General features: G+C 40.0%; 2 protein-coding genes across 2 annotated transcripts; both read left to right on the plus strand.

Annotated features, from left to right (window-relative positions):
* The first annotated feature begins 2055 nt into the window (after window positions 1-2055).
* LOC113568257 (trypsin-like) lies at window positions 2056-6784 on the plus strand. The gene is made up of 6 exons (XM_035524471.1): window positions 2056-2113; window positions 4974-5154; window positions 5256-5482; window positions 6227-6369; window positions 6463-6732; window positions 6776-6784. The coding sequence occupies exons 1-6, from the start codon at window positions 2056-2058 to the stop codon at window positions 6782-6784; spliced, it is 888 nt and encodes a 295-aa protein (XP_035380364.1).
* Window positions 6785-16833: 10049 nt separating this feature from the next.
* On the plus strand, window positions 16834-22870 carry LOC145657082 (chymotrypsin-like protease CTRL-1). Its single transcript, XM_081711624.1, has 5 exons — window positions 16834-16923; window positions 20231-20432; window positions 20626-20894; window positions 21678-21820; window positions 21914-22870. Exons 1-5 carry the CDS (start codon window positions 16869-16871, stop codon window positions 22253-22255), a joined length of 1011 nt encoding a protein of 336 aa, XP_081567750.1. The 5' UTR covers window positions 16834-16868; the 3' UTR covers window positions 22256-22870.
* Window positions 22871-24900: the final 2030 nt, after the last annotated feature.

Here is a 24900-nt window from a genome sequence, read left to right on the forward strand (position 1 = left end):
CAGCCCAATCTTCCAAGGCCCACCTGATGGTTCCACAATTTTGCTCTATCAAAAGTTCCCGATGCTTTAGGGTAGAGCCAAAACAACTGGTGAGCATCAAGGACTGGGTTGAGAAACACTTGTTTAAAGAGACTGATTGTCCTATTGGCCAATCAGGCCAGTCGTCTGTGTTGTCATCTCTGCAGCTCACTGGTTTTCTCCTACTGGGCCTATTGTGTGGGTAACCTGTAAAGCAAATATTAAAATAGCACAGCATGAAGAACCAACTCGTAACATCACAAGGACATAACAAACCTATTAAAAACTCAAGGAGTGTTGTGTGAATTTTAAACGCAAAAGGTAAATGAATTCAAGATGGACTTGTTTACTTTTCAGGTTTGTGTTATTGTAAAGTTAAATAAACTGACCAGATGCTCATGAAAACACACACAGAGCGGTTTTATTAAGCAAGAAGTTAGTCAAGATCGTTGTTAACAGACAAGATCAGAACCGTAATGGGAGCCACATAACCTGCGTAGGGGAGAGGCAGAGAAAGTCCAAAAATCAGTCCTATAACTTCTCAATTAGATTTTCACTAGAATTTGTATTGATGTACATTTATGTTTTAATGTTATATTTATATTCATCTTGACATTTACATTATCTGAACCTGGGAGTTTGTATGTTGACTAAACATTACAGTGGCACATTCTTTAAAGGTCAGTAGTACTGTAACACGGAGTTCAGCAGTCCTCCTTACTGGACTCTGTGTAGGCTGGTTGTGTAAAGTAAAACACACCTGTGTGTTTTGAGTACTATGTGATAATTTGAGAAATAATAAAAGGCTAAATGTATTTGTAATCAGTCCCTAGACTACATCATTTCACAGACTCTACTTTACAGTCAGTCATACTTTTATTCATGCTCACTGAGGATTCTTCCTCATACCATCTTATGTCTCTTTGTCACTGTCCCTCTGTTGTTTGCTCAATTACATTTTCACGTGATGCCACATCATTATAGTACCGCCCACCAGGAGGGCAATACAAGGCTTTCTTCCACCGCCTGCCACTCATCTTTACCAGGTTTGTTTATAGTATAGTTGTTGTTCAGTTAGATGCAGTAGAAAATGTTAAACATTAAGTAAAACACATTGTAAACTTGTTATTTATAAGTCTCTAATTCCAAAAAAAGACTTCATTATATTTATTTTGACCACTCTTCATTCACAACTTCTTTCAGCATAAACTTTTTTTTTTTTTTTTACTTACTTTTAAAAGTACTAATGACCTATTAATACTTTGTCACTTTTAATGTACGGCAGGACTGCAAAGTGTGTCCAGACCCAACTGTACATAAGGAGGCAGTACAGTGCTGCCTGTGTTTTAGGTCATCCTCAGACCTCAACATCACTTCTCAGACATCAGGAAAATGTCATTGTTCCTCACTCAAAGTCTTTAGGTCTCATTAAAAACACTGTCAAATCCTAAGTCTCATCCACTGGACTGTGTTCAGAATGGCTGCATGCACAACGGCTGCAGCATCAGACGACAGAGCTTGAGATTATAAAGACATGAGGTGAAAGTAGTAACCATCCCTACAAAGGTCCTTATCTACACCACTGGAAAAAGCAGGGCTTATGAAGTTTATTGATAATTAATGGAGAATGTAAAGATTTAAGTGAGGCTGTGTAAGGATAGTTCTTTGCATTCCATCAACATAAGTCAAATGGTTTGTTTAAAAACATTTTAGAGTTTAAAGATTTAAAGTCTTAACTGTTTAGAAAATTTGAACTCAGTGTGAATTGACTAAATGACAAACACGATGCTGGGTCTGAACACCTCCCTCTGTAATTTGATCCTGGGCATCCTGACTGGGAGACCCCAGTCAGTCCAGATTAGGAGCAGTGTCTCCAGCACCACCACACTGAATGTGTATCTAATATGCTACAACAGGAAAACATAACTAATAAAAACATCTGTGTATAACAGGTTGGAACTGAGGTATGCAAAGATGTGAGAGCAAGAGGTGTTGGCAGGAGTCAGTGATGTAAGGGATAGTGTAACTTCAGTCAAAATGATGGTGATGTTCAAAACACTCAGTGTGGGGTTTCTACTCAGCTTCCTACCCAAAGGTAAGTTTATAAACATCACTACACTTTTGAATGTTTATTTACCTGCTCATTGAACCAAAGTGGATCTCAAGTGGTGTTATTCTCAGCAACACGTCTAATGTTGTCAAATCCACATGTAGAAATATAATGCCTGAGTATGACAGAACAGAGTGCACTGGTCATTTTGACTGTCAGTTTGTTCACTTATCAAATAGGAACCATTTAAAGTAGACATGCTGTATGTAAGAGCATCATTGAAAATATGTTGAAAAAAAAAAATTTCCTAAAAAGATGTACATTTCCTAAAAATAAAAAATGAATCAGTAAAACATTAAAGGGACCTTACTCTACTATAGTCTATTTCATAAATTGATGAGGTCAAGACACATTTATCTTTGTGATGAAAAATAAATATAATTGTAACTCCTCCCTAAAGGCACCCTAATGAAATAATTTAGGGAGAGCACATCTCAGAAATTTCGTGTTAGATCAATGTACATTAGTGCGGTGCCTCTTTCAGCTATGTTGATAGTAATAAATCCTTTTAAACCCCTCGTGCTTAGTGACCCGAATGATTCACAGGTTAGTAGTTACCCCAAACGGTGAGAGATTGGCCGTGCCAGCAAGAAAACTGGCGCGAAACTCGAAAAGAGTTATGAGAAGTAAAGTATTTAATACTCAGTACAACAATAATAAACATAAATAAACAATATGGGGTTCCCTTTTTTTAGGGTCCCTACATAATATTATTATTTTAATCTCATTGGCCACAGTTTCATGACTAATTATTCTGTTATTCTCTACCAAAGCTTTGTTGGAAGTTCTATTAAAGTTACACCAAGACACACGCTGGCATTTTTAATACATTTGGTTTGACGTCCATGTATGTATTATCACTTACTATATGGCTTTGATGCCACCTCCTTCTGCGTTTTGTTTTGCAAAAATAATTGTAGAGGGTGGATGGCACAAGAAGTAGGGTGGAGAGCACAGGGTAGAGTGAACAGGAAGGAGGGTGGGGTAGCTGATGTCAACAGCTAATGGTATGTATGGGAATGTTTTCCATTACTCATGACTGTGTGGCATCGTATCCAAGTTCTCATAACCCACAGGACGGCCCACATTTGTGTTCTACCCCACCCCCTGCATTCCATTAAGAATGCTAACTACCTGGTACAGGTGTATCTGAGCTGCATTAAAGCAAAAAGTGGATTTTTCATTGGGTCTAAATGAGGAACCCTGTTTTTATTTAAGTCTTAAGTGTATGCATTTGAAAACACATGCACATCTTTTTATTTCTTCACCTTCATTTATTTCATTTATTTTATAGCATTTATCTGATGCTTATATCCAAAGCGACTTACAATTATGACTGACTACAACTTGAGCAATTGAGGGTTAATGCCTTGCTCAGGCACCCAACAGTGGCAATTTGGCAGTGGTCTTATTAAATCTAAATTACAGCCCGACTTGAAACACCACGCTTCAAGTTGGAAAACAAGCATACAGACTTCTCTTTCCTGGCTCCGAGATGGTGGAATGAACTTTCTCTGGCTGTCCGGACAGCAGAGTTACTTGCAGTCTTCAAACGCAGATTGAAGACCCATCCATTTGTGGAATATGGAAATGACCATTATTTTGGCACCTATGTTGAGTAACTGAAACGCTAGTAATTAATGTAGGGCATTGTTTGATATTGCACTTATTTCTGTCTGAGAGAGCTTGTATTTCAACAGTATGCTAGTTCAATGATATCTTGAACTCTGAACTACTGTACTGGTTAAGATACATTATTGAGTAAATGACATAGGACTTTTGTGCTCTGGATAAGAGCATCTGCTTTGCATAGCATGTTTGTGGAATGAGCACAGTCAGTGTGGCAGCTGGTTTGGGTGCCAAGACTTGATTTAGAAACATTCTCTACTTCAGGAAGGATAAATTCTAGGGACACCTACCAGTGAGTTGGGACTGCACAAGGCATGAAAGAAAAAGAAATAGAGAGGGAGAAACACATAGTTGTATAATAGTTTTTCTGCCTTTTCTGCTTCAAGCCATCAAATGTATATATTCAGCCATTTTTACAACAAACCCTCTCAAAAAGCAGCTTTACACATGATTGGGTCCAGATCCCTAATGAGCAAGCAGAAGGCAACAGGCACAAGGAAAAAGTCCCTGAATGGATTAAGGAGGGAGCCTTGGGAGGACCAAGACTCAAGAGGGAATCCATCCTCCATCTTCCATTCCCCGCCCTCCATCCTTTATCTCCCACCCCCCTTTGGGCAGTCCATCTTATTGTCACAAACTTGACTGAAGGTATAAAGTGGCTGGATGACAGCATAAACATCACAGGTTACCAGAAAACTCTATGACCAGTGGCCAGAGGCTCTGCACCTTTATGTGCAACTTAAAGCTTGAGCAAATAAGTAGGTTTTAGCCTAGATTTAAACTGGGAGTGAGTCTGAGTCTTGGATTAAAGCTGGAAGGCCATTTCATAATTGAGGGTTCAATAAGAGATGGCTTTATCCCCGGTTGTAATCTTTCTTATTTTAGGGATTAAGAGAAACCCTGCATTTTGAGAAAGTAGCAGTCGAATGGGGTTATAGTACACAATGAGTTCACTCAGATACTGTGGAGCAGTAATTATGATAATCCAATCTTGATGAGATAAAAGTGTGGAACAATTTTTCTGCATCTGGTGAGGAAAGTATATGCCTCAATTACACAATATTGCATAAATGGAAAAAGGTTTTAGTGACCTTACATATCAGTTTGTCAAATGCTAGTTTTTTATAACAGTTTTGAATGTTACTGAAAAGCTATCAAGATTTATTTAGCAAAATATTAATTGAATTGCTTCTTGTAGCTTTAAGTTAAACCAAAGGCACCTCAGTGTGTGGTGTGGCTCCTTTGAACAACAAGATAGTGGGAGGACAGAATGCTGCTGCAGGTTCTTGGCCTTGGCAAGTCAGCATTCATCATGCCTATAATTTCCATTTCTGCGATGGATCCCTCATCAACAGTGGCTGGGTTCTGACAGCAGCACACTGCTTTGCAAATACCAAGTAAGACACACATTATGCAGTGCATTTCACAACACAATAAACAATTAAACAAACATTAACGTGACAATGAAACATACATAACATAAACTCACCAAACATAGAACCAACATAACCAACATGAATCAGGTGTCCAGATCTGTCACAAGTGTCACCATAAACCCCAACTATGATGCAAATACTCTGAACAATGACCTGGCCCTGCTTCAGCTGTCTTCCACAGTGACCTTCACCCCCTACATCACTCCTATCTGTCTGGCTGCCTCTGGTAGCACCTTCTTCAATGGAACCCTGTCCTGGGTCACTGGCTGGGGGAACATCGCCTCTGGAGGTGAGAAACAGTAATGGGTGTCTGATTAAGCTCCATGTTTACACTATCAAATTCATCAAACTGAGAGTACTGATGTGGGATCAGTATAGGTGCATCAGTTACATCCTGATGAACAGACACTGATGGACTGATCCTAAATCTTATATCCACATACAGTCCTGTCTGTTATGGAAGTTCACTAATAGGACATTATGAGATGAACAATGAAAAGGAGCCTCCCTCACTTTCTTTGCCCATGACAAGCCATAAATATGAAATATAACAACTGAGCCTAATATTTATATTATATTACATTACATCAGCATACACTCTTATCCAGAGTGACTTACATATATTTTATCAGTATGATACTGTGTGTGCACCCTGGGCTTTGACCCTGAGCTCTTTGTTTAACTTGAACCTGCTCTACCAAGAGCTAAATTATGTAAAACAATTTTATTCTACATTTGCCAGCTTTATAGTTATAGTTTATAGTTAGTACTTTTGGTATATGAAGATTTGCTGGATGAAGTGTTTTATGATTAGTGCCAACTGGGTAGACAGTCTAACCTCTGTGAGAGGCTTCAGGAGTCTGATTGGGAAGGACTGTAATAAAAAGCAAGACAAGACTACTTGAGTTTTATTTTATTTTATTCTAAAATCCTTAAAAAAAATTGGGTTTCTAGTATTAGTAATGAGAGCACATGGAATAAACCACTGCTACCAATTTTCATGATATACAATTTAATGTTTAATGTGTTACAGTAAGTCTTCCATCTCCTGGGTACCTACAGGAAGTGCAAGTCCCAATTATTGGAAACAGGCAATGTTTCTGCTTATATGGTGGAGGAATCACAGGAAACATGATTTGTGCTGGAGCTTTAACAGGAGGGAAAGATTCCTGTCAGGTAATTTTACCATATTCTGCTTGATTTTAGTACTTTTTCTGTTTAACAATGTGTTCATTTTGGAGAACATGAAAATCTCTCTGCACTACACAGGGTGATTCTGGAGGTCCAATAATCCTCAAACAAGGTTCTATTTGGATCCAGGCTGGGATTGTGAGCTTTGGTACTGGATGTGCTCAGGCAAATTACCCTGGTGTGTACACCAGAGTGTCTCAGTACCAGAACTGGATCAACCAGGTGATCACCAGCAACCAACCAGGCTTTGTCATGTACATGTCCAGTGGAACTAACGCAGACATTAATGTGACCTGCAGTAACCTGCTTTCTGCCACCAACTTGTTCAGGCTTGATGTATCGTTTCTGGTGTGTTCTCTCTGTCTTTTTTTTCCTTCCATCTCTTTCATAGGTTGGTTGAAGTGTCAATTATCATTGAAAGCTCTATGTCTACCAGATTTGATGACCAATCAAAATGCAGAATTTTGGCACTGGAGGCAATCTCTGAGCGTTAAAAGCTGTGTGGCAAAGTTTAAGAGAAGGCCAGGGTATCTTACTCAATGCGAGTAGCTGTGTCATTGTCTATGTTTTATAATTGTAACTGCAGCATTTGTAATCCTATTGCTGCTACCTTTCTTTGTTCACTTCACCAATATTCCTACACTAATGCCTATACCCTCTTTGCCTTCTTATACCCATATTGCCCCCTGTAGTTACATTTGATATATAATTTTTAGATTTTTGTTATAAAATTTTTTTTAATTAATACTAGTTTAGTTTTGACTACACTACATCTGCTTTGACCGTCACCAATGCCAGTAACAGTGGCACTCAGCTGTTCCTCTCTGTTACATCAGTCATCCTACTCTCACTTCCTGCTATCATCCAAGTGTTGGGTTAAGAGCAAGAGCCTTTTAGCACACATGTGTACACTCATAGTAAAGTCATGAAAATAAAGTTTCAATCCTTACCTTTATTACTAGTAGGCTTAGCTCAGGGACTACATCATCACTATTTATAGTATATCAGCTCCATTTATGATTGTTCAAACAATCTATTTAAAACTTTCAAGTTTAAGATTATATATATATATATATATAAAGGAATAAGGAATGAAGGACAACTTGTTTGATCATCTCTACTGTGTCTATTGCGTGAGTCCATAAGGTCATGAGGGACTGAATTAGCCTTTGTTCACCTGACAGCTTGGTTGTGAGCCTGCAACTGTTTCCCCTTTTCACAGAATCATTAATTCCACATAATGGTGTGTAACTAATTTGTCAGTAAGGGGGCAGGTGATGAGTGAGGAGGTAATAAGGCACCATGTTACCAATAGGGCAGTGGTAGCTCAGTGGTTATGGTACATGACTTGTAATTGGAAGGTTGCTGGTTCAAGTCCCACCATTGCCATGTTACCACTGTTGGGCCCCCTGAGAAAGACCCTTAACCCTCAGTGGCTTTAGATGTATTCAGTCATAACTGTAAGTCACTTTGGATAAACTTGTCAAATAAATAAGATAAGAGGGAATTTCCCCATACAGACAAGGTGCTTTATTTAGAACTAACACATCAAGCACTGTAATATATAATTGATTATGATATTAAATACCCAATGACATTGAAAAAGACACAAGCTCCCTCCTGCATGCTTTATCTTTTATACATGTTGCTGTATATATGTATCTTTTATATATGAGTTTTCATAACAAAATAAACAAGAAGAGATTCTAGGTAAATTTACAGACTTTCCCAATTTGCCTGCTAAACAAATATAATGTTGATTATGTTAAATTATGAGATTTTAGAACCACCCCACACAGTCATTGCTGCTGTTCCCTGTAACCATAGTAACTCACTGCTGCCTGCATGCACACGGTACGAGGAGAGAGACACAATGCTGACAGATTGATGTTCATTTACTCTGAGCAGTATACATGGGAATATATTACAGATAGTCCAGTGGCAACTGGCCCATAGATGGCACAAGGCTGCCACCCCCTGGCTGGTGGAATTATTTTTTTTTTAAACAATCAATTACTACTTATTTTAAGTATGATTGTGCTAACAATGCAAAATAGCATGTAATATATAAAATATATTGGGCCGTTGCTGACACTAGATCTGCACATAGACACTTAAATTTAGCCAAACAATCAAATCAAATTTAGTCCTTCAGTCTGATGCCTACAAGGCGCTTCATTTATTGCCCCAAACAGAGTCAGTCAGAGGTGGAGTGGAGACATCTGAGATTATTTATAAGTACCAGTCAGTGTTGGAGTAGAGACATCTGATTATATTGAGAATTATGAACACAGTTACTAAATGACACGGTATTTCAGTTGCCCCCAAATTAAATAAGATCTCCAAAATCCATTTCAGAGAGCTTTGGTGGAAAAACTACACATTGGTAAGTATCTTGCTTAGATGGCTTGCTACCTAGATATCTAGCCAAAATGTGTATTTTGTGGTACTTCTTCATTTCTTTTACCAATAAACTAGTAATGCTAGTGAAACCAAGGTTTGTGCTAGTGTTGGATAACCATTAGCTAATGTTAACTTAGTTTGCTAACTAGCTAACAAACTAAGTTAAGGCAGCTCCAAATAAGGGAGTTCAGTTCCCAGCTTCTTGCTTTGAGGCCATTCATACCAGACCCTTTTGCCAGGAAGCCAGGTGGCCTGTATGTTATTAACTATAGGAAAGACACTGAGCTAAGACAGCTTGCCCTTTACACAGAAAATTGTACTCAAAAGGTATTATCTATGATGCATTCTATGACCATTTTATGCCGTCACCATAAAGTATGCTCCGCAAAGGGGATCAAATGTACGTTGCCTTACAGTATGTTCCACACAGGGGATCATGGGAAAGTTACATCTTAGCTCATTGTATATTATGTAATATGTCTCAAGACAAATACTTAATTACTTGAACTTTGAAGTCAATGTGAATTGCGAAACAACATATTCTATTTCTTTAATGTGATGTATTTTCAAGTGAAACAAATTGATCTTATCCATCAGAATTTGATTGGATTGAGAATAGCAGGCATTTCAAAACTATTCTATAATGGAGCATTCTATAATGGAGAATGATGAATCCATATTTAGTGTGTTGGCAAGTTGTAATCTTCTAAAAGTACAGAATAAAATGCCTCGACTGTAAATCTGGTATGTTTCAACACTCCACCTTCTTAAAAATGTAAAACCTTTGAGCCACAGGGCCTGTAGCCATGGTATCTTTATTACACTAACAAACATTGACTAACAAACTCTAGTACTTATTGTTTATTGCACTTATCATTTTCTAAGATAGAGCTTCTGCATTTTGTACTTCTAGGTATCAGCATTGATCCCTGTACTTCTATAGTAAATGACAAAGCACTTTTGTAAGTCGTTCTGTATAAGAGCATCTGCTAAATGCTGTAAATGTAAATTTAAATGTATCTTGGGTAAAGGGAATAAAGGTATTGATAGCAACTGTTTCATTTTCTAAGGTTGTGAGGTCATTTTAGGGAACATGCTATTAACATACCACAGATGTTTAAAGGACATTAAGAAATATGGAATTATAGATATTCTCAAAACATTCCACTATGGCATTGAGGAAACGTTCTGGGAATGTCAAGAAAACTGGACATTTTCACTTTCAGAGAATACTGCAAATCAACATTCCTACAACAAAATGGAATGTTAGGGGAACGTTCTAATAATGTTATTTTTTTAGTTGAGATTCATACTACACCAATCAATGTCAATCAGTAAAAAATAATAATACATCAATGTGTGAACAATACATGTCTCAATACAAGTTTGTTATGGCTGGATGACACACCATGCCTTTTTGTGATTTGTTTACCAAAGAATTGTAATGGATCCTTATGTTTTTTCTGTTCATAGTGTGAGTTCTTGGTGTTAAATCCATGTCTACTTTGATTTATTTTATAGTGTAGTTGTCTTTATAATGTAGCTTGTCTTTGTGCTGTAGAAACTGAATAGCTGCATCTCGTTGTTGAGGAATCTACACATTGTACCCTGGCATGTATGTAAATGTAAATGTAAAATGTAAATGTAGGCCTGGCTTTACACAACACTGCATGGCTCTTTCTGAGTTCACTGCCTTTATTTCTCCTGTGGCGCTGCTGTTTTGTGTGCACATAAGTACCTTTTATTTGTTTTTTATTTTCCCCTTCATTTTGTATTCGTTTGTTTTCACCTGACACCACAGAGTTTGCATTAATTTGTCTTTATTTGTTGAGATTGATTGTGTGGTGTTGGATCTTTTTTCACCTTGTTTTGTATTAGCTGATGCTTTTACCCAAAGTCTTTCACTTCCACAGGGGGAAAGGTACCTTTACCACAGCACTGTGACATGACCACCTCACACTTGGCCAGCTTCAGAGTCAACCTGACTCCCTGAAACCATGAGAACACTTCATCCAAAGTGCATATGTGGTCTCTCCATGTACATGTATACATCACAGCATCATCAAGGTAGGTACCAAAACCTAGAAGTGACTACAAGAGACTACACAAGTACCTGGGCAGCTTCCTGCAAGAGAAAGGGCCAAATCCTTCATATGTTACAAAGGAGAAATCTGCAAGACTGTGTCAGATTTGGAGCATGAGTTGAGAATGAAAACTTGTGCAAAGTTATGACCAGGCTACTAGCAGCTTCAGATGGTGATACCAGGGAGTTCTCGAAGGAAATTCTGAGGTCATGGTATGATCTGAGAGTTGCTGGGATGTACACAAGTTAGCTTGGTTTTACTGGGGTTGAGCTTCAAGTGGTGAGCATCCATGTCGCAATGTCAGTCAAGCATGCTAAGATATGTCAGGAGAGCTGCAGGTTGGAGGGTGGTATAGAAAGATATAATTGGGTGTCATCGGCATAGCAGTGGTAGGAGAAGCAATGAAAAGATGATATGTCACCAAGACAACAAGTATACAAAGAGAAGTGAAGTGGGCCTAATACTGAGCCTTGGGGGACACTGGTGGAGAGTCTACATGGATTGCATGGGGATCCTCTCCATGTTACCTGATAGGACCGTCCCTCCAGATTGGACTGAAGCCATTTCCATGCAGAGCCAGTCACACCAAGGCTGGAGAGGACAGAGAGGAAAAGTCCAGAAGAATCAAGAAAGATGACGGTTTGGCAGCTTTATCAGCATGAAAAGCTAGGTTGTGCTTGAGCAGAAGTTAGTCTGCCAGAACAGCAGTGTCAACAATGGACATAACCATTTGTTCATTTAGATTAACTACAAACCTTTCTGGGACACAAGCCTCGAATTTCTCCAAAAATACCAACTCCTTAAATTGGTCTATTTTCATCGCCTTGGAGGCAGTACAGCATCCACCCTTACTGTGTTGTCAATGTAGGTTGGAGTCCGGATGACTGCTCGCCAGCTGTAGTCATAAAAATCTATTACTGGTGAATTTATTGATATCCATCCTATGCTGGTAAACACAATTAGGTGACATGTTCACAGGCCTTTGCATTCCTCCTTGTATTCTACCTCATCCTTTTCCTCCACTATTCACACAAACATTACATTTGAGCCATTATAGCAGTTGTAGTTGGCACTGCTTTTATATTCTGTGGAGTATTGTTTGTGTTAGGACTTGTTGCGATGGTGTCACTTGGATGGCGCACTACTGGGGTCTCAATTTTTTGCTTAACTATTACAGCAGTTATAATAGCAACTATTTGTTCCATCCTCTTTTTCTTTTCTTTTTCAGTTAAACCTACAACTTCTTCCAATGCATCTTGCACTTCTTGAGGCAGGCGTTTCTTGAACATCATTTGAAAGAGTCTTTGACTGGTTTCAGTTTGATTCCTTGATGACCCTGTTTCCTCCAGCCACTTTCATTGAAGGGTGTTGATGTTCTCATTGACACATGTTCCTGGCTTCAGTTCCATGTTTTCTAGCTGACTGGGATCCATCTTTGATGGGAATTCTTATCTGATACATCCCACGTCTTGTTTCTGTGTGGGTCGAATAGAGTTTCATCCCATCCATTCTTGATGTGGTTCTCTATTTATGCCATTGAGAAAATATTTCCCATCCTTCCTTTTACAACTGTCTGTGACAAGATATCTTTTATATCTCCAGTGTCCAATTGATGCCCTGTTGTGTTTTCTTCAAATACTGTAATCCATCTTTGACCTCAACTATTTATGTTTGGCAGTTGTTCAATCAGTCCTTTTAAATCCATAAATGACCATGGCACATTAGTGCGTTTGTGTCCTTTATATAATAGTGGACACTCTCTAACTTGATATTTTTGTGCTAATCTTGCAGATGATCTAAGTGGTTGTTCATCTTCACTTTCACTTATAAATCCCCAGTCAGCTAGTTTTAAAGTTAAACATTCAAATAGAAAATAAAGATGCAGACCTGAATACCTGATCCCATCCTTCATTGCAAGTTAACATTAACAAACATTATTGAGGCACCCTCCGGAGAATGTCTAACAATCAAACAAATAACCAACATTTTTATACATTTGTCTGAAGTGATTCTGTATTCACCCCATCCTTTTTGCACACTAGTGTTTGCATTCACCACCTTTACATCCAACCCATACATTAGCCAACATATTCAAACTGATATTCAACACCCACACAAGTTGGAACCTGTTACCACCACGTTACCAGCAAGAGAAGACTCTCTTAACCTTGTTCTGAAGAAGATTGTTTTTCTATATGGTCCTGAGCCTGGTGGAGAGGTCATATGGCTTACCCTGAGGCCCACCAAAGCCTAACCAGGAGCCTTTGAAGTCTACAGAGGCCTCTACCCTGTATACAAATCAGACATTTGTGGAATTTGCCAGGGAAATTTTATTTAAGAAGTGGTGTGCTGCTTGTAACATTACCACATTTGACCAATTTGAAGAGCTCTTACTGGTTGAAGAATTCAAGAATTGTCTTCCTGAGAACACTGTAAGGTATTTAAATGAACAAAAACACTTCCTGATGAATTTGTGCTGACTCACAAAACTGTTTTTAATGCACGTTCCCCATACTGAAGCTCCCAGTCATGCAACTTGCTCAAAGACTCCTGTGAGCTCCCCGAAATCTGATGCCCCCATTCCAGCTGTTTCTGTGCAAACACGTGAGTGCTTCTACTGCCATGAGCATGGAAACATTATATCTAACAAACGCTGTAACAAAAGTACTGTGAGCACTGCATCTACAGATAAGTCTTTCTCTTTTCAAAGCAGATTAAGACAAACAGCCCATTACAGGTTTACATGATATGGGTCCTGCTATGTCTCTTATGTTGGAGACTGTTGCCCTTTTCAAATTGGTCCTATTGTGGTAGTGATGTGTTAGTGCTAGGAGTTGAACTAGGAGTACTCTGGCTGCATAATATTTTCCTTAGACCTGACAGAGTGGTTAGAGCAGCTGTTAGTTCAGCATTGCCAATGAATGTGGTGTCCTTTATATTAGGACATGACACTGCTGGTGGAAATGTATCCCCTTACCTGAAGTAGTTTCAAGCCCCCCTGATGAGAGTCCCTTGCCGTTGAACAGGCAGTATTTCCTGCTTGAGTGTTAACATGTGCTGAAGCTCGGAAATTTGGGAATACTGTGTCGTTGGCTGACACGTTTGAGTGATCTCTGTGATTAAGCCTGCTATCTCAGTATCCGACACCGACAATGTGTGTACCGCTATTGATAAGCCTGTTCTATTTACTCCCATTTTGACAGAGCCTATAGGCTGAGCTGTGTTGATGTCTGCATAAAGGACAGACCAATCCCTTACAAACTGCTTTGAGTTGGCTGAAAGGGAAACAGGCACCCTCACTCAGCAACAGTGCTACTCCATTCAAGATTTTGTATTAATGAGGACCTGGTCTACCAAATAGTTATCCCAACCCCATTTAGGTCTCATGCTTTGTATTTGGCTCATGGACATCCAATTTCTGGACATCTAGGCAGTAGGAAAACTGTACAGCACATTTTGTCACATTCCTTTTGGCCCTTTGTAAATGGCAACATAGTTAATTACTGTTGTTTTTATCACACTTGTCAAATGGTTGGAAAACCTAATTAAGTGAGCAGTGGTAGCTCAGTGATTAAGGTACTTGACTTGTAATTGGAAGGTTTCTGTAATCGGAAGCGCCACAACTGCCAAGTTGCCACTGTTGTGCCCCTGCGCAAGGTCCTTAACCCTCAAGGTGTACTTAGTCATAATTGTAAGTTGCTTTGGATAAAAGTGTCAGCTAAAATGCTGTAAATTTAAGTGATCCCTTCTGCATTGTCAGTGAGCCTTTTGAGAGATTGTTATTAGATTGTGATGGTCAAAACCTGCTCTGTAAATAGCTGCCTCCTTATGCTTATGTGTGCTGCTACCAGGTTCCCTGAGGCCATTCCCCTGCATTCCCTGAAATCTAAGGCTATAATGAAAGCATTGATTAAGTTTTGCACCACATTTGCTTTAATTAAATGCATACAGACACATCAAGGTTCTAATTTCATGTTGACCCTGTTTGTACAAGTAGTTGGCAAATTAAAAATTCAGCATCAGGTGTCTAGTGCCTACTATCCAGAGTCCCAAGGAGCTCTAGAAAGGTTCCATCAGACCTTCAAGAATATGTTAAAAACATATTGTGTTGATTTTAATAAAGATTGGGATGAGGAAGTGCCCTTGTTATTGTTTGTCATTTTGGAAACAGGAATCTACTGGCTTTAGCCCAAATCTACTGGCCCTACTTTTGGTCAATAAGTGCGAGGTCCCCTTAAATTACTGAACAAATAATGGTTGTCTGATCCACCCTCGGGTTTGTGTTCACCTGTAAGTGACTTCATTGATAAACTTTGAAAGAGGTTGTGCGCCATCTGTGATTAGGCTAGCAAAAACGAATGTTCTGCCCAAGCAGTCTCGAGTTCATTTGAAGTAGGAGATTGTGTACTTGCCTTTTTGCCCCTTTTCAGGTTCTCTTTGTACACGATTTTCTGGCCTTTATTTTGTGTAATCAAAGGTATCTCCCACTAATTATGTATTAGCCACCCTGGACTGTCGACGCAAATTACATCTGTGTCATATAAACCTGTTAAAGCCATATATAGACTGCCAGCACTCACCTAACTCAGATAAGGTTTTGACCATACAGACCCCCTCAGATGTTTCTGTTCCAGTAGCTACCACCACAGTAACCAGTGAGTATTCACCTGAGCAAGATGACCTGCATCTCGGCCAGAACTGCTTACTTTGTGCCTGTCTCCCCAATTCCCTTGCATTGCAAGCTCTTCTGCAAAAGTTGTCTGGCATTCTCCTTGCAACTCAGGTTAACTTAACTGCACTTATAAATAAATTCCCCTCTTGGTTTTCTGATGTCCCCATTTCTGTGCTACAACATTATATAGAAGTAGGATCCCGTCCACCCATCAGACAACACCCATACTGCCTAAACGCTATAAACGCTCTATCAAGGTGCTAATTGGATGTTTTTGTTTTGTGAATTCTAGATGCTAGATGTTTACTCTTATGGTCGGGGGGTTATGTTCTGTGTTCATTTGGGGGGGTGGGGGGTGGAGTCTGATTATGTTCCATTACAGGTCCAGTTCCACATTTCAGTACAGTGCTTCATGTTTCAGCATATCATAAGGCAGGACTCCACCCGCCCCAAGGATTAATAATAAGAAGAAGCTAGAGAGAGGAAGTCAGTGATATTTGTTTTGAGACGTTTGTTTAATAGTGTATGATATTTGACCTAGTGTATGATCTTGCTTCCAGTTTTGACTTTGCACTTATGTTTGCCCTAGTAGTTTTGCCATTGTATATTTGTATATACTCCACTTTGTTCCTTATGTTGTGTATTCACTGGTAAGAAGGGAGTGACTGTCATTTTGTTTAGGGTGTGGGTTTGATTCGTGTTTTCCACTTAGGGAGTAAGTGTAGTTGTGTGTGTGTTTCCTTTTGTCTGTGTAGGTTAGGGAGAGTCTTTTTAGTGCTAGTGTGGATTTGTTCGTAATTTTGGCCCGGGTCACTCCTGATATTATAGTCCAGTGTCACATGGTCTCTTGTACATATCACAGTCTGTTGTACAATACACTGGATATCACTGAAGTACTTTGGTCTGTTGCAGTCTGATTTAATTTCCACTACACACAATTTAATTCGTCTTTTGGCATTGTGGTAATAATAAATGTTAATCTTTTTTTTTTTGATATTAGTTTTGTTAGTTTGCTTGCTATCAGTTTTGATATAACATATATACTTACATAATTTCTCTGCTTTTTTTCAAATGAAAGTCAGCATAGTATTTATTTATTTAATAATAATTCCTAAATTGATTTCCTTATTTATCATGCTAAAACATCATAAAGATATTGCAAAAAAAAAAAACATAAATAGACAAACGATTTAGAAACAATCCAGGAAGGACAGAGAGAGGGAGAGAGGTGTGTCTTAGGTACTGATTAGAGCAAGAGGTGTATACGCAGGTATATGTAAGGAAGTTGTGATGTGAGGGATGGTGTTACCTCAGTCAAAGTGACGATGGTGATGTTCAGGACACTCTGTGTGGGGTTTCTACTCAGCTTCCTACCCAAAGGTAAGTTTATAAACATCACTACACTTTTGAATGTTTATTTACCTGCTCTCAAACATGACTGAATGTAGAACTTACCTAACCAGTTTAAATGCAGACACGAGTTTATTACTGGTAATGTCAGATATAAGCCCACATATACAAAGTGCCAAGTTAAACTGCAACACATCTAATGTTGTCAAATCCACATGTAGAAATATAATGCCTGAGTATGACAGAATGCTGAGTGTACTAATCATATTGAATTTTATGACTGAATTCAGTTAATCTCTACCAAAACTGTCTCTGGAAGTTCTACTAAAGTTACACCAGCATTATTACAAGACGTATGTTGGCCTTACAAATAGCTTTTGTTTGGTTTTATATCCATGGACATTTTGCTAATATATGGCTTTGATGCCATACGTCTGTATGTTTAGAAAACTAAAGGAGATGTCAACAGCTAATGGCATTTATTTGAATGTCTTCCATTTCTGGTATGTGGCATCTAAGTTCTCATTACCAACAGGACGGCCCACATTTTTGCTGCATCCCACCCCCTGCATGCCATGACAAAGCTATTCAGAACGCTGAATACAGCTGAATTACCTGGAATACAGGTGAATACCTGGTTCAGGTGTATCTGAGCTGCATTAAAGCAAAATGTGGATTTTTCATTGGGTCCAAAAGACTGAGCTGAGGAACCCTGGTTTAAACTAACTGGTTCTGACAGTAACATGGTCTGTAGGTATTTGTGGTCTTCTTAGCACATTTAGTGGTATGATAACAAAGAAAGAGAGAAAGAAGAGTTTCCAGGGTTGCAACAGTGAGTTAGAGCACACATATCTATGGGCAGACTGTATCATCACAGCTCAGCAGAGCAAGAAGGTTCTAACCTTCACTGCAAACAGGAGAGGTAGTTAGAGCAATTTAAAGAGCTTTACGAGTTTAAAGTCACATACAGATGGTAACATCAATCTAATTCTGGTGATCTATTGTTAAGTATTTATTTCACATTTTTGTGAGCAGGCAACCATCAAAGCATTTCACTGCCAGTTGTACCGGGTATGACTACATATGTGATCAAATCATTGATTTGATTAGATTTACTTTTTGCATTTTTATTTTGTGCATTTTACATTTAATAAACCTATATCAATAAGAAAACTTCTCATTTAAAAAAAACAACTGAACAACGCCACATCTGCTAGCTCTTCCATGTCATGTTGGCTTTCCTCCATGCAAGCCGAAGCAGCTCCCGGCTTGATAGATTTCGTCGCAGCCAGTTTTGAAAGCGTACATTTGGCTACACAGCACACATAAGTCTTAAGTGTATTTGTAAATGCATGCACTTCAAAAAAATGTCCTCATCTTATATTTCAATTTAAACCAGTATCATTAGCTCTGCTGTTGACATTTACCATCAAGGATTGCTGGCTTCTTTGACATGAAGAACTCCTTATATGGGCAAGGCAATTTGGTGTGTAAATTGCACATGTGGTTATAGTGAAAATAATAAGACATCTTAAATAACATCACATTAATCCAAAAGAGGGTGGAAAGGGAGATGATGAGTTTTACAATGGGATGGTTGTCCCCATCATTCTGTTTAACTGGGGATTTGGCATCTCCTCACACCTTTCTTCAAGCACTGACTATACTTCTGGTTTTCAAAATATGACTAAAAACATGGCCACACATTAGGTTTTACTATCTCTTTGACCAAATCAGTCTAGAACCAGGGCTGATTGCAAGACTTTTATTTGTGAAAGACCTTATTGAATCTAAATCACAGCTCCACTTGAATCACCATGCTTCAAGTCTCATGGAAAACAAGCATCGAGACTTCTCTTTCCTGGCTCCCAGATGGTGGAACAACCTTCCTCTGACTTACATGTGTATAACAGCTAGTTCAACGGTATCTTGAACTCTGAGCAACTAAGTTACATTCTATGAGAAAGTGACAAAGCACTTTTGTGCTCTGGATAGCAGCATCTGCCATGGATAGCATGTTTGTGGAATTAGCACAGTCTGCTCTACTTCAGGAAGGATAAATGCTAGGGATACCTACCAGTGAGTTGGGACTGCACAAGGCATGAAAGACAGAAAGAGATAGAGACAGCGAGAGAAACATAGCTGGATAACAGTTTTTCTGCCTTTTCTAATCAAATCAAATAAATTTTTATAACCCTTTTTTTACAACAATCCTTCTCACAAAGCAGTTTTGCACATGACTGGGTCCAGATCCCTAATGAGCAAGCGGAAGGCAACAGGCTCAAGGAAAAAGTCCCTGGATGGATTAAGGAGGAAGCCTTGGGAGGACCAAGACTCAAGAGGGAATCCATCCTCTGTCCTCATCCTCCATGTTCCATCCTCCATCCCCCATCCTCCATCCCCCTATCCCCCATGCTCCATCTCCCATGCTCCATCCTCCATCCCCCATCCTCCATGCTCCATCCACCATCCTTCATCCTCCATCCCCCATCCTCCAGCCCCCTATCCCCCATGCTCCATCCTCCATGCTCCATCCTCCATCCCCCATCCCCCATGCTCCATCCTCCATCCTGCATCCCCCATGCCTCATCCTCCATCCTCCATTCCCCATTGAGTGGTCCACCTTGTAACCAGTCCATGCTTTAGTACATTTTTTAGGCCAAGTAGGCACTTCAGTGTAGATGTGACGACTCAGAGGGTGACCACAGTCTTAAGGGCTCTCTGAGACATTGCATTCAACCCATAACATTGTCACAAACCTGATTGAATGCATGAAGTGCCTGGATGACAGCATCAACATCTCAGGTTACCAGAAAACTCTATGACCAGTGGCCCCAGGCTCTGCACCTCTATGTACAGAAGGCTAACTTAAAGCTTGAGTAAATAAATATGTTTTAGCCAAGGTTTAAACTGAGTGTGAGTCTGAGTCTCAGATTAAAGCTGGAAGGCCATTCCATGACTGAGGGTTAACAAAAGTTAGCTCTACCCCCGGTTGTAATCTTGCTAATTTTAGGGATAAAGAGAAACCCTCCATTTTAAGAATGTAGTAGGTGAAGGGGGTTATAATATGCAATGGGTTCACTGAGATACTGTTTAGCAGTAATTACAATAATCCAGTCTTGATGAGATAAAAGCATGGAGCAACTTCTCTGCATCTGGTAAAGAAATTATATGCCTCAGTTAAGCAATATTATGTAAATGAAAAAAAGGTTTTAGTGACCTTATCTGTGTGTCAAATGTTAATCAATAGTAACACCTACATTTTTTATGACAGTTTTGGATGTTACTGAAAAGCTAGAAAGATTTACCAGAATATTTATTCAATTGCTTCTTGCAGCTTTGGCTCAAACCAAAGGCACCTCAGTGTGTGGTGTGGCTTCATTGAACAACAAGATAGTGGGAGGACAGAATGCTGCTGCAGGTTCTTGGCCTTGGCAAGTCAGCATTCGTCTCACTGCCTATAATTTCCATTTTTGCGGTGGATCCCTCATCAACAGTGGCTGGGTTCTGACAGCGGCACACTGCTTTGCAAATACCAAGTAAGACACACATTATGCAGTGCAGCTTACAATGCAACATAAACAATGAAAGAAACATAAACATGACAATGAAACATCCATAACATAAATTCACAAAACAGAACACATTATGTAATGCAGCTCACAATCCATAAATCAGAAAACATATCCATAATCTCAGGTTACGTAGGTTATGTTTCTTCTCTTTTGTCAGATATACTGCCTCTCAAGTTACTGTGTATCTGGGTACAGAGACTCTACAGGGAACCAACATAAATCAGGTGTCCAGATCTGTCACAAGTGTGACCATAAACCCCAACTATGATGCAAAAACCGTGAACAATGACCTGGCTCTGCTTCAGCTGTCTTCCACAGTGACCTTCACCCCCTACATCACTCCTATCTGTCTGGCTGCCTCTGGCAGCACCTTCTTCAATGGAACCCTGTCCTGGGTCACTGGCTGGGGGAACATCGCCACTGGAGGTAAGAAACAGTAAAGGTTGTCTAATTAAGCTCCAAGTGTAAACTATCAAACTCATCAAGCTGGGAGTACTGATGTGGGATCAGTATAGGTGCATCAGTTACATCCTGATGAACAGACACTGATGGACTGATCCTAAATCTTATATCCACATACAGTCCTGTCTGTTATGGAAGTTCACTAATAGGACATTATGAGATGAACAATGAAAAGGAGCCTCTCTTGCTTTCTTTTGCCATGACAAGCCATAACTATTACATAAAACAACTGAGCCTAATATTTACATTATATTACATTACATCAGCATACACTCTTATCCAGAGTGACTTACATATATTTAATCAGTATGATAATGTGTGTGCAACCTGGGCATTGACCCTGAGTTCTTTGTTTAACTTGAACCTGCTCTACCAAGAGACTCTACCAAGAGATAAATTATATAATACAAATTGATTTTACAGTTGTCAGCATTATAGATATAGATAGGTACTTTTGGTTTATGAAGATTTTCTGGATGAAGTGTGCTACTATTAACACTAACTGGGTAGACAGTCTCTAACCTCTGTGAGAGGCTTCAGGAAGCACTTTAGTCTGATTAGGAAAGACTGTTATAAAAAGCAGGATAAGACTACTTGTGTAAGAGAAGTATTATTTTATTTGCTTTTGCACTACAATCCTTCAGTATGACCTGGCAGGGTTTCTAGTTTTAGTAATTACAGCACATGGAATAAACCACTGCTACCAATTTTCATGATATCCAATTTAATGTTTAATGTGTGTTACAGTAAGTCTTCCATCTCCTGGGTACCTACAGGAAGTACAAGTCCCAATTATTGGAAACAGGCAATGTTTCTGCTTATATGGTGGAGGAATCACAGGCAACATGATTTGTGCTGGAGCTTTAACAGGAAACAAAGACCCCTGTAATGTAATGTTACCTTATTCTGCTTGATTTTAGTACTTTTTTCTGTTTTACAATGTGTTCATTTGGAGAAAATGAAAATCTCTCTGCACTACACAGGGTGATTCTGGAGGTCCAATAGTCGTCAAACAAGGTTCTGTTTGGATCCAGGCTGGGATTGTGAGCTTTGGTAAAGCTCAAGGCTGTGCTCAGGCAAATGACCCTGGTGCATTCACCAGAGTGTCTGAGTACCAGAACTGGATCAATCAGGTGATCACCAGCAACCAGCCAGGCTTCGTCACATACACGTCCAGTGGCACCAACGCAGACCTGAATGTGACCTGCAGTAACCTGCCTCCTACCACCAGTGTTGCAACCAACCTGTGTTACATGTCTGGGCTTAATGTATCTGTCCTAGTGTGTTCCCTGTATCTCTTTTATTTTCTTCCATCTCTTTCATAGGTTGGTTGAGGTGTCAGTTATCATTGAATGTGTGCCAGATTTATGTCTACCAGATTTGATGACTAATAAAAATACAGAGTTTGGCACTGGAAGCAAGGCCGGAGTAAATTATTCAACGTGAGTAGCTGTGTCATTAGCTATGTTTTATAACTGTAATGGCAGTATTTATAATCCTATTGCTGCTACCTTTCTGTGCACACTTCACCAATATTCCTACACAAATCCATATACCCTCTTTGCCTTCTTATACCCCCTTCATGTAGTTAGATTTGTTAACTTGTACTAGCTTAGTTTTTTCTCTGATACCAGTTTTGCTTGTTAACTCGTACTACTTCTGTTAACTTTGCGCTCCTGAACATTTCACAACACATAGCCACCCAATGTACATTTACATTTACAGCATTTATCCAATGCAATTTAGTTATGACTGAGTACAACTGGAGTAATTGAGGGTTAATGGCCTTGCTCAGGGGTTTCTGCTACTGATTGCTGATGAACTGCTAGATTATGCAGACGTCTCTGTAATACTGTAATACTACTACCCTGTAAGAGATATGTGTTTGTGTACATATTACTTCTGTTTATCTGTAAAGGCTTTGGTAATATGAATTTATCATGCCAATAAAGATCATTTAAATTAAAACCTGAGTCAGGGAAAGTCACTCATCTAGCTGGGCAACAGTTTTTCTCCCTTTTCTGCTTCTACATAATCAAAAAATAAGACTTTTATCAGTAGCAGCATGGCATTTTTGACTGTGAATACAGAGTACAGCCTGTGGGTGTTGATCCTGTCACTGTTACTGTCACCACTACCACCACTGCCAATATTTCCACTATTGCCACAAATACCACTACAACCAGACTTACCAGTACTGCCACAAATACCACTACCACCACCATTTCCACTACTGCCACAAATACCACTACAACCAGACTTACCAGTACTGCCACAAATACCACTACCACCACCATTTCCACTACTGCCACAAATACCACTACAACCAGACTTACCAGTACTGCCACAAATACCACTACCACCACCATTTCCACTACTGCCACAAATACCACTACAACCAGACTTACCAGTACTGCCACAAATACCACTACCACCACCATTTCCACTACTGCCACAAATACCACTACAACCAGACTTACCAGTACTGCCACAAATACCACTACCACCACCATTTCCACTACTGCCACAAATACCACTACAACCAGACTTACCAGTACTGCCACAAATACCACTACCACCACCATTTCCACTACTGCCACAAATACCACTACAACCAGACTTACCAGTACTGCCACAAATACCACTACCACCACCATTTCCACTACTGCCACAAATACCACTACAACCAGACTTACCAGTACTGCCACAAATACCACTACCACCACCATTTCCACTACTGCCACAAATACCACTACAACCAGACTTACCAGTACTGCCACAAATACCACTACCACCACCATTTCCACTACTGCCACAAATACCACTACAACCAGACTTACCAGTACTGCCACAAATACCACTACCACCACCATTTCCACTACTGCCACAAATACCACTACAACCAGACTTACCAGTACTGCCACAAATACCACTACCACCACCATTTCCACTACTGCCACAAATACCACTACAACCAGACTTACCAGTACTGCCACAAATACCACTACCACCACCATTTCCACTACTGCCACAAATACCACTACAACCAGACTTACCAGTACTGCCACAAATACCACTACCACCACCATTTCCACTACTGCCACAAATACCACTATTGCTAATGTTACCTCCAATGCCAACATTACCATTACTGTTCCTACAAGTACTGCCAGTGCTGTCCTGTCAGTTTGCCTTCATTTCTTCTCTCTTTCTGCAGCTGCGGTGTGTGGCAATGCCGACCTGAATGACCTTTCGGGAGCGAGCACTGGATTGGCATCTGCCGGCATATGGCTGTGAATTTCTAGCATTCAGCACAACAGTACCCACATTTGCAGCAGAACACACCACCCAATTCCTTATTGTCACGGTACGGCCCCTCCCCCCTCAAGTCTGTGTGTGTGTGTGTGTGCGCGTCTGTGTGTGTGTGTGTCTGTGTGTGTGCGCGTCTGTGTGTGTGTGTGTGTGCACGTCTGTGTGTGTGTGCGCGTCTGTGTCTGTGTGTGTGTGCACGCGTCTATGTGTGTGTGTGTGTCTGTGTGTGTGTGTGTTTGTGTGTGTGTGTGTGTGTGTGTGTGTTTGTGTGTGTGTGTGTCTGTGTGTGTGCGCGTCTGTGTGTGTGTGTGTGTGCACGTCTGTGTGTGTGCGCGTCTGTGTGTGTGCGCGTCTGTGTGTGTGTGTGTCTGTGTGTGTGCGCGTCTGTGTGTGTGTGTGTCTGTGTGTGTGCGCGTCTGTGTGTGTCTGTGTGTGTGTGCGCGTCTGTGTGTGTCTGTGTGTGTGCGCGTCTGTGTGTGTCTGTGTGTGTGTGTGTGTGCACGTCTGTGTGTGTGTGTGTGTGCACGTCTGTGTGTGTGTGCGCGTCTGTGTGTGTGTGTGTGTGCACGCGTCTATGTGTGTGTGTGTGTGTCTGTGTGTGTGCGCGTCTGTGTGTGTGTGTGTGTGCACGTCTGTGTGTGTGTGCGCGTCTGTGTGT

The sequence above is a fragment of the Electrophorus electricus genome, chromosome 3 (genome assembly GCF_041902795.1).
Source record: "Electrophorus electricus isolate QZ-2024a chromosome 3, ASM4190279v1, whole genome shotgun sequence".
Classification (NCBI taxonomy): domain Eukaryota; kingdom Metazoa; phylum Chordata; class Actinopteri; order Gymnotiformes; family Gymnotidae; genus Electrophorus; species Electrophorus electricus.

What these genes read in the sequence shown, in the direction of transcription:
- LOC145657082 (XM_081711624.1), top strand. Translation starts at nt 16,869, where the DNA reads ATGGTGATGTTCAGGACACTCTGTGTGGGGTTTCTACTCAGCTTCCTA. An exon ending in ACTCAGCTTCCTACCCAAAG is followed by an intron (nt 16,924 to 20,230) that starts GTAAGTTTATAA and finishes TGCTTCTTGCAG; the next exon opens with CTTTGGCTCAAACCAAAGGC. An exon ending in CACTGCTTTGCAAATACCAA is followed by an intron (nt 20,433 to 20,625) that starts GTAAGACACACA and finishes CTCTTTTGTCAG; the next exon opens with ATATACTGCCTCTCAAGTTA.
- LOC113568257 (XM_035524471.1), top strand. Translation starts at nt 2,056, where the DNA reads ATGATGGTGATGTTCAAAACACTCAGTGTGGGGTTTCTACTCAGCTTC. An exon ending in ACTCAGCTTCCTACCCAAAG is followed by an intron (nt 2,114 to 4,973) that starts GTAAGTTTATAA and finishes GTTAAACCAAAG; the next exon opens with GCACCTCAGTGTGTGGTGTG. An exon ending in CACTGCTTTGCAAATACCAA is followed by an intron (nt 5,155 to 5,255) that starts GTAAGACACACA and finishes CACCAAACATAG; the next exon opens with AACCAACATAACCAACATGA.